At 49.6% G+C, this 12,530-nt stretch overlaps 1 protein-coding gene across 2 annotated transcripts in view; it reads right to left on the bottom strand.

Annotated features, from left to right (window-relative positions):
• Window positions 1-475: 475 nt before the first annotated feature.
• The window catches only part of Lmod1 (leiomodin 1), a 38,089-nt gene continuing 26,034 nt past the window's right edge, over window positions 476-12,530 (bottom strand). For both annotated transcript variants that reach the window (XM_034513378.2, XM_076941254.1), the window contains exons 2-3: window positions 1,433-2,875; window positions 476-648 (exon numbers count right to left, since the gene is read on the bottom strand). In XM_034513378.2, coding sequence (XP_034369269.1) covers window positions 622-648; window positions 1,433-2,875 — 1,470 coding nt within the window. In that variant the 3' untranslated portion in view covers window positions 476-621. The remainder of the gene's footprint in view (window positions 649-1,432; window positions 2,876-12,530) is intronic.

The raw sequence follows: 12,530 nt of genomic DNA, 5'->3' as shown, positions 1-12,530 counted from the left end.
TCTGCTTTGGCATCAACCCTTCAGGTCCAGCTGCTGTGTCTGTCTGTCTTTCTTCTCCCAACTGGAGCCCACCCTCTCTTAGGCACTGTCCAACCATGCCCGCTGCCCAGGCATATCAGATGGAGGGTTTGTAACATCACCAGCCTTCTTGCTCTGCTTTCAGACTCTCATTTCTCCATCCTTCTACCACTGTCCCATAGAGTGCCACTGGCCCAGCAACTTTGCCCCAAGGGCTCCTCAGAGGCCTGAATCCTGGCCCTGGAGGCAGTGAGGCTGGGGTCCGTGTGTGGTCCCTGGGAGACATCTTTTCTGCATCATAAGCCTTTGGCAGCATGCCTGCTACATGGGCTCTGGGCAATGCCAGCTTCTCTGTGACGTGCTTAAAGGACACCTCTTGTCCTGACACTTCAGCTCGCAGTTTTTGAAGAGCCTCAGAGACAAGAAAAGGAAAGGGAGAAGAGATGAGGTGTCCTCCCTCGAGCGTGGCCCAGGTCTCCAGCTCTCCCATGGTGGACGGGGACAGCTGCAACAGCTCGGCCAGGGTGGGGTGGCGGGGGTCTGTGTAGCCCTGGGACAAGAGTCTAGGCAGTTGCGGCATTTACCAGTGCCTGGCTGCCTGTCCTATTGAAGCAGCTTGGGCACTTCTACCTGTAAGGCAAAGCAAAGATGGGTTAGCTCAGAGAATCCAACATGGTATCCTAGAGTCTAACTCACTTCCCTTCCCTGCAAAAGGTCACTGCGCAGACACCTCAGGATGTCTCTGTGGGGCAAATGTTTGTGGCATTGGCAGCAAGGGAACATTTTTCCTTTCTGTGAAAACCAGACGTCAGCAAGCAGCCTCTGGCTTACAGCTGGCTTCCCCTTTGTGTTTTAGTCTTTAGTCACAAATGCTGGCGAGGGAAGCCGAGTGTCCAGTCAGGAAGGCAACTGATTCTGGCCTCTGTCACTCACGTGGGACTTGCAGGGATGCCAGGATGTGAGAATCGAGAGATACTGAGACAGTCCTGTGTCCAGGGCACTGGTAGTTAAAAGTACACCCTCCCAGGGGGTGACCTTTAGGATAGACTGTCCCGTGGACTTGGACTGACCTTGAGAGTGGATAAAATAAAGCAAAGACCATTTTTGTTTGAAAAACAAGAGAAAAGAAAGGCCACATGCCCAGGACCTATGGAAGCCCTGCATATATAGAGGTCACATCTCCTTTCCTAGGGGAAGTGGGTTTCACTCCAGATGGAGAAGAGAACTGGGAACATTAAAGAAAGCAAAATGCCTTCCCTTTAAGAGAGATGATGTACCCTGTTGGAGATTGATGGCTAACAGGCCCTGGGAGTCTGAGGCCCTGCGGACTGACATGGGCTCCTCTGTACCCTGCCTTCTCCTACAAGCCTAGGACTGTCCCCAGCGCCCCTTAGCCATGCCCACCACCACTTACCTTCTTCAGCTGCTTAAGGTTGCTGGAACGGATAGCAGCCAGGAGCTGGTCACGGGAGTTCTTCTCCTGGGCAGGGAGCACTTTGTCTCCCATCTTCCTCTGGGTAGCTGGAGAGAGTGAGTTCTTTAGATTCTCCATGATAAGGGGTGGGGCCAGTGGAGGGGGAGGGGGAGGCGGGGCTGCTGGAACACCCGCTTTCTTGGGTGAGTTCTTTGGAGCAGGCTTTGGAGATGGCTGGGGTGAAGGTTTGGGGGAGCCCTTGGCCAGAGTCCCAACCTTGGGTACCTCCAGCCGGTCCTTCTTCTCTCCGCCCGCTTCCTGGGCCTGCTTTTGCTCTTGCAGCCGTTTCTGTCGCTGCTTGTCCATGTTTCGGCTCAGCAGGTTGGTAACAGTCATCCGGGGTCCAGCCAGCTCAAAATGGTAGCCCAGCTTGAGCAGGGTGGTGTTCTCCTTGAGCAGCTTGGCAATCTCCATCTCAGTCTTGCCCCCACAGATGTGTCTCTGGTTGTGAAATCGCAGCTCTGTCAGCGTGTTATTCTGGAGGAGAGCCCGGAAGATGGCCAGGATGCCTTTGCCAGTGATGTGATTGGAGTCCAGGTTGAGGCTGGTGATGGTCTTATTGGCCTTCAGCATGATGGCAATGGCAAAGGCCACGTGGTCATCAGCCCGCGTATTGGCCAAGGCAAACACCTTCACCACAGTATTGAACTCCAAGGCCTCAGTAAACCGGACTAGGATTTCGTTGGTGATGCAGTCTGAGTTGTTGACATTCACCTCTGTCATGTCTGGGTCATTGCTCTTCACTTTCTCCAGAGGTTCATCAAATATACTGGGGGCTGCTTCCTCTTCTGCTCTGGCTTGCCCATCAGAGGGCTTGCTGGGACCACTGGGGGGTTGCTTCTCTGGGGCTTTGGGCTTGCTCTCTTCCCTGACTCCTTTATCAGGTTGGTTTTCTTCCTTCTTAACTTTCTCATCCTCCTTTCTCGAGTCTCTGCCCCCACATCCTCTGCCCTCGTCCTCTGGTTTCTTGTCCTCCTGGTTCCCGACTGCGTTCCTGCTCTCTGCCGTTGGCTTCACCTCCTCTCTCTTCTTGTCTTTGTCTCTGCTCAAGCCTGCGTTCCTGACACTCCCTGTCCTCTCTTCTTCCTTCCTCATGGCGGCTGCCCTTTCTTCTCTGCCATCCTTCCCAGCCTCCTTCCTGTCCACCGCAGCCTTGACCCTGCCCTTGTCAATACCCCTGATAACCTTCTCCTCCTTGGGCTTCTCACCCCCTCGGCCATCGGTCTCCTCTCGATCCCTGGAGAAGCTTTTCTTTAAAACACCCTTCTTCGGCTCCTTGCCCAGGTCTGAGTCCTGTCTGGAGTCTAGGGCCTTTCTGCTGGCATCACGGCCCTTCTCCTCTTCATTCTTGGCATCTGTCTTCTTCCCCACTTGCTTGCTTTCCTAAGAATTCAGAAAAGAAAAATAAACATGCAGAACTGGCCACAGAGGGAGGGAGTACATGCATGGACCAGCCAGGGAGGGCTTGTCTAAGTGTCCTTCTGAAGGGCATTTAATTCGGGGAAAGTTGATGGCCTTCTTGGGTTGAGTTCTGTAGAGGTAGGACTGAGTTCTGGCCTCAAGAGAGCAGACTGACATCAGACTCATGGCCTCGGATTTGGGCCATGTGCAGACATCAGCTCCTCCACAGAACATCTTAGACCTTTTCAGTCATGGGTGAAAATTTAGTTTCCTGCTACACACATGGTAAACTGAGAAAAACCACTCTTGCCAGAAAACCACTGTTAATATCCTGTTTATAGTGTTGAATGCTTATCACTATAGTTTGTTTGCATTTATCTTTTTTTTTTTTTAAGACTTGTTGGGCTGGATAGATGGCTCAGGGGTTAAGAAAGCCCAGGTTCAATTCCCAGCACCCACATGGAATCTAACAACCACATGTTACTTCAGATGCCCTCCTTTGGCCTCCTTGGATACCCGGCATGCAAGTGGTATCCAGATATACATGCAGGCAAAATGCCTATACACATAAGATACCATAAAAATATTTTGTAAAAGACTTATTTATGCTGGACAATGGTGTCTCACACCTTTAATCCCAGCACTCAGGAGGCAGAAGCAGGTGGATCTGAGGCCAGCTTGATCTACAGAGTGAGTTACAGAACAGTCAGGGATACACAGAGAAGTCTTGTCTCAAAAAACGACAACAACAACAAAAACAATCAGAAAAACAAAATGAAAAGAAAACAACAAACAAACTTATGTGTGCTTGTATGTATACCACATGCCTGCAGTTCCCACAGAGGGCAGAAGAGAGCCTTGGATTCCCCTGGAAGTGGAGTCACACAAGGTTGTGAGTACCCATGTGGGTGCTGGGAACCCAACCTGGGTACTTTGCAAGAACAGCCAGTGCCCTTTGGTTTTTTGGTTTTGGAAAGGGGTGGTGTTGGATGTTGAGATAGTTCACTCTGTAGCTCTGGCTGTCCTGGAACTTGCTATGTAGGTCAGACTGGCCTCAAATTCACAGAGATCCACCTGCCTCTGCCTCCCAAGTGTTGGGATTAAAGGCGTGTGCCACCATGCCTGCCTGGCCGATGTGATATACATTAAAGAGGATGGTAAGATGGCTCAGAGGCAAAGGCACTCACCACGCAAGCCTGGTGATTTTTTGATCTCTTGATCCCATGGTGAAGCAAACCAGTTCCTAAAAGTTGTCCTCTGAGCATGTGTGTGCATATTCATGTGTGTACTTACTAGTACACACACACTAGTTATAACACATTAGATACATTAAAATGTCAGTTAGCTGACTCCTTGAGTGTCTGGCACCCTTGCATTCATTTTGCATTCATAATGAGTGTTTCATATCCTTCTGTCTAATCCAGCCTTCTCCCTGGGGGAGTCAAGGGCTTCAGATAATAACTTTTATAAGTGTGTGTGTGTGTGTGTGAGTGTGTGTGTGTGTGTTGCTAAGGATCAAAACATGCTAAGCAAGCACACTTACCATGGAGCTACACCCTCGGCTGAAGCCAATACATTTGCAAAAGGAGAAAATGTTGGAATGATCAAGATAGAGTTGGTAATATTTTATTTTACCAACCAAGGATATTTCTAAATTCTATTCTCTGTACCACTGAATGAACACGTATACATATACATACATACATGCATGCATGCATGCATGCATGCATACATACATACACATATATATACGTACACACACCCTTGGAAAAAAGGAACTAATTAATTAGGTAGATATAATAGAGCCAAACTGTTCCATCAATCGTGTGTCTTCCTTAACAGTTCACAGTTTTGTCATCTTTATTGCTTAGTAAGAACTTTGATAGGGCCAAGCATGGTGGCACATGCCTCTAATTTTAGTACTAGGGGGACAGAGGCAATCAAATCTCTCCGGAGTTTGAGTCTGGTTTGATCTATATAGTGAGTTCCAGGCTAGCTAGAGCTACATAGTGAAATCTTATCCAAAGAAGAAGGAAGAAGAGGAGGGGGAGGAAGAGGAAGAGGAAGAGGAAGAGGAAGAGGAAGAGGAAGAGGAAGAAGAAGAAGAAGAAGAAGAAGAAGAAGAAGAAGAAGAAGAAGAAGAAGAAGAAGAGGAGGAGGCAGAGGAGGAAGAGGAGGAGAAGAAGAAGAGGTGGAGGAGGAGGAGGAAGAGGAGGAGGAGGAGGAGGAGGAGGAGGAGGAGGAGGAGGAGGAGGAGGAGGAGGAGGAGCAGCAGCAGCTTTGCCAGGGACAGGTCCGTCTCTGTGCAGAGCCCTGGAAACCACTGAGGGCAGCCTACCACAGTTGGGATCTAGGACTCTGTGACTCTCTACTGTGATTACAGATGCTGTGATGTTGTCTGGAGAGGCCCTGAGATGGAATCAGCTTCAGGTGGTAGAGGCTTTGAGTGTTCCAGGCAGCACAGGTCACCCAGCACCTCCACGGGCCACCCAGCACTTTCACAGAGCCCTCTTCCTTCTTCTGCAAGTCTATGCCCATTTCACAGTGCTTGCTTCTCATCCCTACAGGAGAAGCAGAGGGAGCAGTAGATGACGCAGGCCGTTTAACTAGATGTAAGATGGAGAATCAGGAGCAACTGTAAGTAAGGGATGCGCGTGAGATCTTTTTCTGCACTGTTTTTCTTTTTTACTATAAAGAGACCAAGAAGAGCTTCTATCTTGCAAGTGTGACAAGAGAGTGTAGGAAGAGGGAGAGGCAGGGTTGGAGGAGCAACAATCCATGGCACCCTCTGGCCATGCACCCCTTCTTTACCCCTACCCTTCCCAGGGGGGATAGAGAAGAGGTTTTGCCTGCATTGTAAACACCCTTGTAAGGACCAACCATGTTTTTGTTTTGTTTTGTTTTGTTTTCTCCCACAATAGGCAGGCAAGGGTTGGAGGTTTGGGAGACAGGGCCTTGGACTGTACCCCTTTCTACCTTAAGCCCAGGGAATACAGCTGTACCGTGTGTCACTGGAGCAGTGAGGTGAACACAGCCCCCTTTCTTTCACTCTGGCTCCCAGGGAGCTGGGTCTGGCCCATCAGATTACCTGGGGCAGCTTTACTTTTAGGGCTCCTTCGTAAGAGACCTTCTTAGGTTAGCCTGGGAATCACTCCGCCCATCCCATCTTACTGGGCTCTAACACCTTCCTCTCATCGCAGGAACATGATGGAGAGGGCTAGCTCAGACAGCGTCTTGAGCAAAGCTCTGGAGATCTGGCTTGGGACCGAGCCTGCTACCTTCTTTTCTCTCTGTTCCCTGGATTCGCCCATCTACTGTTCACTGCTCAAACAGGTCTCCAGACACCCAAACTGCTCAGGTCACAGGTCTGCCTTCAAGGGAGGCTGTGCTCCACAGAGATGATAACCAACTGGACTGGGCAGGCTTAGGCAGTCTGGAGCTCAGGCCCAGCCATCTCAATAGCAGCCATGAAGTCCCACACTCCTCTTGCCCGAGTGCCACACCACCCACAGAGCCTCACAGATCACCCCCACTCCAACCTCTAACTCAGAACCCCCTAAGTAAAACTTGATCTTTACATTTTAACTTTTTCTCTTCCCAGACCTCTCACATCCTGACCTTTGACCTTATCAGACACCAGCTGCCACGCCTCCAGTTATACCCCTGACCTGGGGTCTAGGTTGACTGAGCTCTACCAAGAAGTGTGCCAACACTTTAAAAAGAACCAAATGTAAACCAGGCTGAGGGGGTGGGGGTGGGGGTGGGGAAAGGTTGATTAATCACTGCTTTCCTCCAAATAGCCAGGAATGAATGGGGCTGTGGCGTGTTGGAGCAAGCTCAGGCTGGGAGCTCAGACCTTGCCTTAAAAGGAGAAGGAGCACAGACTGCTCCCAGGCCTGGGATTCTACAGAGTCCAGCTCCTTGCACATAGCCAAGCCTCCTCCTTATGCTTATCTGAGAGGGAGTCTGGGCTGGTGGCTTGCTTTTGTTTTTAGGATTGATGGTGTGCATCCTGATGGCCTCCACAGGTACTTTTTTATTTTATTTTATTTATTTATTTTTTTTGCCAGTGTTGGCTATTTCTAGACCTTACCTAACCTTTCATCATTTATAGCAAAAGGAGTAACAAAGTGTAACAAAGAACTCAAGAGGACGAAGGTCCATCAGCCTTCAGATGAGGGATCTAGGTCGATCGATCATTCCTTCTGGGAAAAGCTTAAAGGTTACAGGAAGCCCAGAGGGGTGGGTCTGGAGTCTAGCTCTATAGAGTCACACACAGAGACTAGACTATGGAGAGGATGACCGTAGAGAACCTCCGGTGGCCTGTGACACATGAAGGGACCTTTCCTGGGGTCAGAGGTGAGAAACAACTCCTCACCTGTTTCCTCCAGGCCTATGGCCATGTGATGGTGTCTTGTTTGCTAAAAGCAGCCCCAAGGATTTCAAACAAAACAGCATTGTCCCTATCACCAGATACTCTTGAAGCTACTTCCTGTAAAGTCATATCTGATTACAGAGAAGCCATCATGCCAACATTTCCAGTTCCAACAGCGGAGGAGAGGACAAGAGAGGACAGGAAAGACCAGGAGAGGTTTGTGTATTTGAAAGTCCATGACATGAGAGCTCACCTAAGACAAGAACCAAGGGCTCTGTACTGTGGAGCCCTGTTAGCTCAGGCTAACTCTGTCCTAGCTATCTCTTTCTTTACCTAATAATGAGGAGTCTCCTTGTCCCCACACGGCTGTGAGGAGCAAATTTGTGACAGTCCCTGGAGAGTTGCTCATAGGAAGCCTGGAAGAGAATTGTCTTTGCTTATGAGCCCTCTCTCCAGCACCCTGCCTAGGAGGCAGGGATGCTGCAGTGACCACTCTCCTCAGCTGGGATCCCACTGCCTCCTATTTAGGCACATTTGCTTCTTCCCCCGGCAAGTCTGAGGTGAGGCCCCGGAAGACTCTCCAACTGGAAGCAACAGGGTCGCCCCAGCCTGAGGTCTAGATTGGAGTAGTGGCTCTGGGTCTCCCTCTCTGTCTGTGTTGGACATTCTTTCCAGGCCTTAGAATGTTGGTATTGACCTTAGTGGTCTGTGGATTGTCACAGCATAGGCAGCCTTGGTGTGCAGAACTAGAGCATGGCAGGTCTCCTCTTGCCTTGAGCTCTGGCCAGCTGCTTCCTCCAGGATCAAGACTGTTCTTTCACCAGCAAAACAAGAAAAGTACGTGGTAGTGTCTCCTAGTCCTGCTTGCAGAATGAAAGCCCCTCACCACCTCTCCATCCTGGTCTTATACATTCTCTCAGGACCCCAATCCTTGGTCCCTTGCTCCCCCACCCCAGCTACTCCATGACTTCCCAGTCAAATCCCCAAAGCTGCCAGTGCCATCTGTTTGCAGAAGTGAGGGCAGAGAGGAACTGGCTTCAAATCCCCTGGGAGAACAGTTCCCTTTCAAGCTGGTGTGAAGGGCAAAACAGACACCCCAGCCAGGGCTACTGGGGATAGAGGGAGTGGACTCCCTACAGGGTCCTGCTTCATTCTACCTGGAGTGACAATAAAGATTCCAGATTCTCCTGATGGCCTGTGGGTAATGGCCCTGTTCTGAGGCAGCTCTTTACACAGATCTGAGAAGTACCCCTACTGTCCTAGAAAGCCTCTGTCTCCCATCAGCACTGTCGGGAAAATTCCAGATTGTTCTAGAAATGTTCAGTCTTTGGAGGTATGGAAGCCTGTTGGTTCTGCATACAGTTGGTCCGTGTGCAAACTCCACATGTGTCTCTATACAGTTGTGTGGTCCTCTAACCTCTTGTCCCATGCACAACAGAGCTGGTCCCCTGGGATTCCTCACCTAGTTTCTCAACTGGTTGTGTTCTGGGGCCAGGACTCAGATCAAGGTCCCCTGCCAAGAAGGGCTGGAAAGGAGACACAATGTGACTATTCTGAGAGCCTTAGGGAAAATGCTCACTGGAGCCAGGTGTAGTGGAGCCTACCTTTGATCCCAGCACTCAGGAGGCAGAGGTAGGCAGATCTCTGAGTTCGAGGCCAGCCTGGTCTACAGAGTGAGCTCCAAGATAGCCATGGCTACACAGAGAAACCCTGTCTCAAATTAAGAGAGAGAAAGAGAGAGAGAGAGGCTCACTGAAGCCATGATGACATCATTAGGGTCTACTCCCTTGTCCTACTTGAGACCTTTTGTCCCCAAAAGTGTTTTAGAATTTTATAGTAGGTAAAATTGAACACTTACTCAATGGCCCAGAGAACTATAATTTGAACTTTTCCATGGAAAAAGAAATGACTACAACTCAGACTCCAGGAGCCTACCTGGAGGATAGGAAGCTGGGATGAGATCAGGCAGCTTTGGAAAGGGTTTCCCATGCCCCATCACACCTCAGCTGTACAACAAGCCCTGTGAGAATTAGGGCCTAAAACAGAACTCCTCATGTGGACCAGTGAGCTTTGTTGTCATCTGCTGTGGGGCTGCAGTGCTGCCCCTCAGAGGCTTCCTCTCATGGAGTTTCATGTTGGTTCCGATTGATCTCAACTCACAGTGTAGCTGAGGACAACCTTGAACTTCTGATCCCCCTGCCTCTACCTCCTAAGTGCTTTGCCACATCTGACTCAGGGTGTGCTGTAGATCAAAGGGTCTTGTGCTTATGAGGCGAGCACTCTACCAACTGAACTACACTGACAGCCTCTCCCAGTACTTTCTGAGCCTGCAGAAGACTTCTTGCCTAGAGAGCTTTCAGCCCCTAGGGTGAAAGAAAGGGAGAAGAAGGGGTACAAGATACCTCTACAGCTTAATAGCTCCCTGGGTGCTTGCTTCTGATGACAACCAGGGCACCATCCTCAAAGAGTCCTCAGGAGACTGTCAGAAATGGAAGTGTCAGGCTCAGGCAGACCCTCCACACATGACCCTTCCACAGCAGAGATTAACTATGCCTTAGTCAGTCTGTTCCCACCCTGGGTATCTGGGTGGGAGACACATATAAACAACTTGTGTGTGTGTGTGTGTGTGTGTGTGTGTGTGTGTGTGTGTGTGTGTGTGTGTGTGTTTCCTTACCTCCAAAGGCTTCAGGCCATTAAACACAGCTTTCAAAAAGCTCAGAGAATTCAGAAGGGTCATGCTGAACACCCAGGTAAGCCTGCCTACCTGGGAAATGCCGAGCTGAGTGGCCAGGCATGGATTCGGTATGTGAGGAATGAGTGGTAAGAAGACCATTTTCTTCAAGGTTCTGGGAGTGGAACCCAGGGACTAACAAATACTAGAGAAAAGTTTTATCACAGAGCTACTGTGCCAATCCAGATCAAACCATCACTGGCCTAGGGCAGTCATGGTGTCCTACTGGCATCCCAGTGTCCTGCTGTGGTCAGCTCACTTGAGCAACAGTGGTCTCGGCTCTGTGGGTGAAGGTGAATGAGGCACAGGTCTCTGCAGAGAGTTGGGATGCTGCATGAATGTCAGCCTTAGATGCTCTAGCAGGGACACCCAGCCTTCCTTTGGATTTCATATCGAGGCGAGAGGAGGGGCCTTCCAGGAAGAAAGGACCAGGAAGCAGCCATCATCAGAGATGTAACCAAGATCTGACGTCCATGTGTTCCTAACTCCCCACCATCGGGAATGGAGCCACAGCCCAAGGTCCTCACTGTAGGTTGCCTTAGTCTGTCATGTTCCTGTGTTTGTTCCGTACTATTTTTTCACGAGACACTCTGAGGCTAAAAATGCAATGAGCAGTAATGAGGAAACCAGACTTGCAAGAGGAGACCCAAAGGAAATGTGGATGGTTTCACAAGTGAGCCGAGAAACAGACTGGTGGGCCAGCATAGCTCCCGGTAGAAATGAGCCAGATACAGTCCTCTGAGGTAGTGACATGCATGGAGCAGAGAGCGAGAAAGGACAAACTGGATGAGGAGGCTCCATGCTACCAGGGATGTGGGGCTGACTCCTGAAGGAGAAAGAGGCCTGGTAAATGAATCCCACTGTAGAGAGGGGTCCCTCTTGGGCCTTACCTTTTTGCTCCTTCTCAGCACCCCCTACAACTTTGCTCCTTGGCACAGGCATTTCTCAGTCCACCTTCACTGGGTCTCAGTCTTCCCATCACCCAGAGTGAGTATGAGCCTAAACCAAGGTCTGTTTTGGAGAAGTCACCCCAGCCAATTTCTTCCCCCTGTACCACTGCCCCATGGATGCCTTTCCTCCCTCCCTTGTATTAGCCCCTTTCTCCGCCTCTCTGTCTCTTCCAGTGGATCCGGGCCGCCAAGTACATGTTACGAGTTACTGGCTGCTTAGCACACAGCAGCTGCTTAACAGTGGTGGAATAAGTGAACTGCTCATTGAAAGGATGATGTCTACTGACTGAAGCCAGATACTAGTGTAGGATAAGAAGGCCAAGAGAGTCTGTACCAAACATAGTGGTCCACATCTAAAACCCCAGCACTTGGGAGGTGGAGACAGGAGGATCAGGCATCCAAGGCCAGCCTCAGCCACATATCAAATTCTAAGTTAGCTGTCTGGGCTGTTTGAGACAGTTTTAAGGGGATGGGGAGAGAGAGCAGAGAAAAGAGAGAATGTATAATAAAAAACTAAAGCCAGTGCTGGTGGGCAGAGGTGGCGCACGCCTTTAATCCCAGCACTTGGGAGGCAGAGGCAGGAGGATCTCTATGAGTCTGAGGCCAGCCTGGTCTACAGAGTGAGTTCTTGGACAACAACAAGACAGAGAAATCCTGTCTCCAAAATAAAAGAAACAAACAAACAAAAACCCAGAAGCCAGTAAGATGGCCTAGTAGATGATACAAGTGCTCACCCTCAACCCTGGGGACCTGGGTTTGATTTTCAGGACGTGGTAGAAGGTGAGAACCAAACTCCTGAAAGTTGTCCATATGTGTTCCTATGTGATCTCCATATGTGTGCCATACATAGCACACTTGTTCACATAGAAAACAAATGAAATGTAATAAAAGGTTTTTTTTTTTTTTTTTTTTAAAGGTTCTACGGTGGAGAGATAGCTAAGTAGTTAACTGATTAAATGACTGCTTTCGCAAAGTTCATTCCCAGCACCCACATGGAGGCTCTCATCTGTAACTCCAGTTCCATAGAATCCAACACTATCTGGCTTCCTTAGACATGGTGCACATACACACATGCAGTTACTCATACACGTAAAAGAAAGTCAGCAAAATCTTCAGCACAAATTAGACTTGAAGGGTGGAGAAAAAAAAGAGGACAGGAAGTTGGGTACGAAGGAAGGGGATGGACAGAAGTCGTGGGAGGCATGAATTTGGTCAAAACTCACTGAATGAATTTCTTAAAGAACTGACACAAATAAATAAACAAATGTTGAAATTCAGAACCAGAGTACAAGTGGGTGACTACCAAAAGCTATGAGATGCTAACGCCTCTGTGCCTAGGGAGGCTGTAGGTCTGAGAAACACGTTCATTAGCTCTCTCAGCCTGGTCCAGAGTCTTGAAATGTAGCCCCAGCTAACCTCACATTCAAAATCCTCCTTCTTTAGCCTTCCAAATGCTGGGAACACAGTGTGCATCGCCAGTCCTGGCTCAGAGCCACAATTCCCAAGCCTTACTCTGGTACTGGTTAGGCCAACTAGAGGTGACCTGCTTGTATGGTAGATGTGCCCAGGGCAATCTGAGCC

The sequence above is a fragment of the Arvicanthis niloticus genome, chromosome 10 (genome assembly GCF_011762505.2).
Source record: "Arvicanthis niloticus isolate mArvNil1 chromosome 10, mArvNil1.pat.X, whole genome shotgun sequence".
NCBI classification, from domain to species: Eukaryota; Metazoa; Chordata; class Mammalia; order Rodentia; family Muridae; genus Arvicanthis; species Arvicanthis niloticus.
The sequence above is the reverse complement of the archived record's forward strand: the minus strand, read 5'-3'. Positions and strand labels throughout refer to the sequence as shown.